This window comes from Acanthisitta chloris, unplaced genomic scaffold (assembly GCF_000695815.1).
Source record: "Acanthisitta chloris isolate BGI_N310 unplaced genomic scaffold, ASM69581v1 scaffold11152, whole genome shotgun sequence".
NCBI lineage: Eukaryota > Metazoa > Chordata > Aves > Passeriformes > Acanthisittidae > Acanthisitta > Acanthisitta chloris.
This window is the reverse complement of record NW_008662179.1, coordinates 1-1,421: the sequence shown is the minus strand read 5'-3', so window position 1 is coordinate 1,421 and position 1,421 is coordinate 1. Positions and strand designations below refer to the sequence as shown.

At 62.4% G+C, this 1,421-nt stretch overlaps 1 protein-coding gene across 1 annotated transcript in view; it reads left to right on the top strand.

The window, feature by feature from the left end:
- Positions 1–1,377, top strand: part of RGS11 (regulator of G-protein signaling 11) — a 3,739-nt gene extending 2,362 nt beyond the window's left edge. Inside the window, exons 9-14 of the mRNA XM_009070508.1 lie at positions 36–149; positions 268–383; positions 697–784; positions 895–1,033; positions 1,098–1,180; positions 1,251–1,377. Of these exons, the coding sequence (XP_009068756.1) occupies positions 36–149; positions 268–383; positions 697–784; positions 895–1,033; positions 1,098–1,180; positions 1,251–1,377 (667 nt within the window). The remainder of the gene's footprint in view (positions 1–35; positions 150–267; positions 384–696; positions 785–894; positions 1,034–1,097; positions 1,181–1,250) is intronic.
- Positions 1,378–1,421: the final 44 nt, after the last annotated feature.

The window sequence follows — 1,421 nt, the reverse complement described above, 5'->3', positions numbered from 1 at the left end:
ATCCCCTGGCCCCCTCCAGCTGCTGCTCCCGGCAGGTACCTCAAGTTCAACGAGCAGTATGTGCCCCATGATCCCATCATGTCTGGCTGCCTGCCCAGCAACCCCTGGATCACGGACGACACCACATACTGGGCCATGAACGCCCCCACGTAAGTACCAGGTGGAGGCTGACAGCCCCTGGCCCCCAGAGCCCCAACCCTCAGGATGGGCTGCAGGGTCACACAGGCAGCCGTGGGCTGTCAGCCCCAACGCTGGTGTCACCTGCAGGGTGACAACCCCCACGAAGCTGCGCGTGGAGCGCTGGGGCTTCAACTTCAGTGAGCTCATCAACGACCCCCTGGGCCGGGCACAGCTCCTGGAATTCCTCAAGAAAGAGTTCAGTGGTGAGCAGTCCCAGCCCTGCATCTTCAAACTCACCACTATATCCTGTCACCCCCAGACACACCACCATGTCCCAGTACCACATAACCCACTGTCCCATGCCAATGCCACCAAACCAACCCATTGCCCTGTCCTGGCATCCCCCATTGCACCTCCCCATCCCAGCACCCCTGGTCCCACTGCCCCACACCACCCTGCTAGCTCCATCCCAGAGGGGCTGCAGGGCCACGTGTCCAGCCATAATGGCCTTTGGGGGTTGCCCATGGGGGTTCCCAGTGCTGTGTCCCACCCCCAGTGCCATGTCCCTCTCTCCAGCTGAGAACCTGAGCTTCTGGGAGGCGTGTGAGGAGCTGCGCTACGGGGAGCAGTCCCGCATCAGCGAGATTGTGGACTCCATCTATCAGTGAGTGTCAGCGGGGTGAGGATTTGGTGGGCAAGGTTTGGAGGGGTCAGACCATCACAGTGTTCAGTCCCACTGCAGGGCCAGGCTCACCACTGTCTGTGACTCCCCAGGCAGTTCCTGGCCCCTGGGGCCACGCGCTGGGTGAACATTGACAGTAAGACGATGGAGAGGACACTGGAGGGCATCAAGACTCCTCACCGCTACGTGATGGATGATGCCCAGATGCACATCTACATGCTGATGAAGAAGGTGGGTGAGGGTCGGGCTGGGGTGGGCAGGGCTGGGGAGGATTCTGACACCTCTGCTCGCCCAGGACTCCTACCCACGGTTCCTCAAGTCAGACCTCTACAAGAACCTCCTGGCCGAGGCCGTCATCCCCCCGGAGACCAAGAAGCGGTGAGGGCAGAGGTGATCCCCCTGGGGCACTGGGTGGTCCTCACTGGTCCTGACTCCACTCTGCCCACAGGGTCTTCCCCTTCATGCGCAAACAGAGGCACTCCAGCCCCAGCCCAGCCCTGCTCCTGCCCACGGGCGATGCCGAGGAGAGGAACAGAAGCCCTTCAACAGCCCCTGTCCCCGAGGAGGAGAGCTGAGAGCCTCGGGCCCCCACCACCAAGGAAGCCCCCTGACCCAGCAC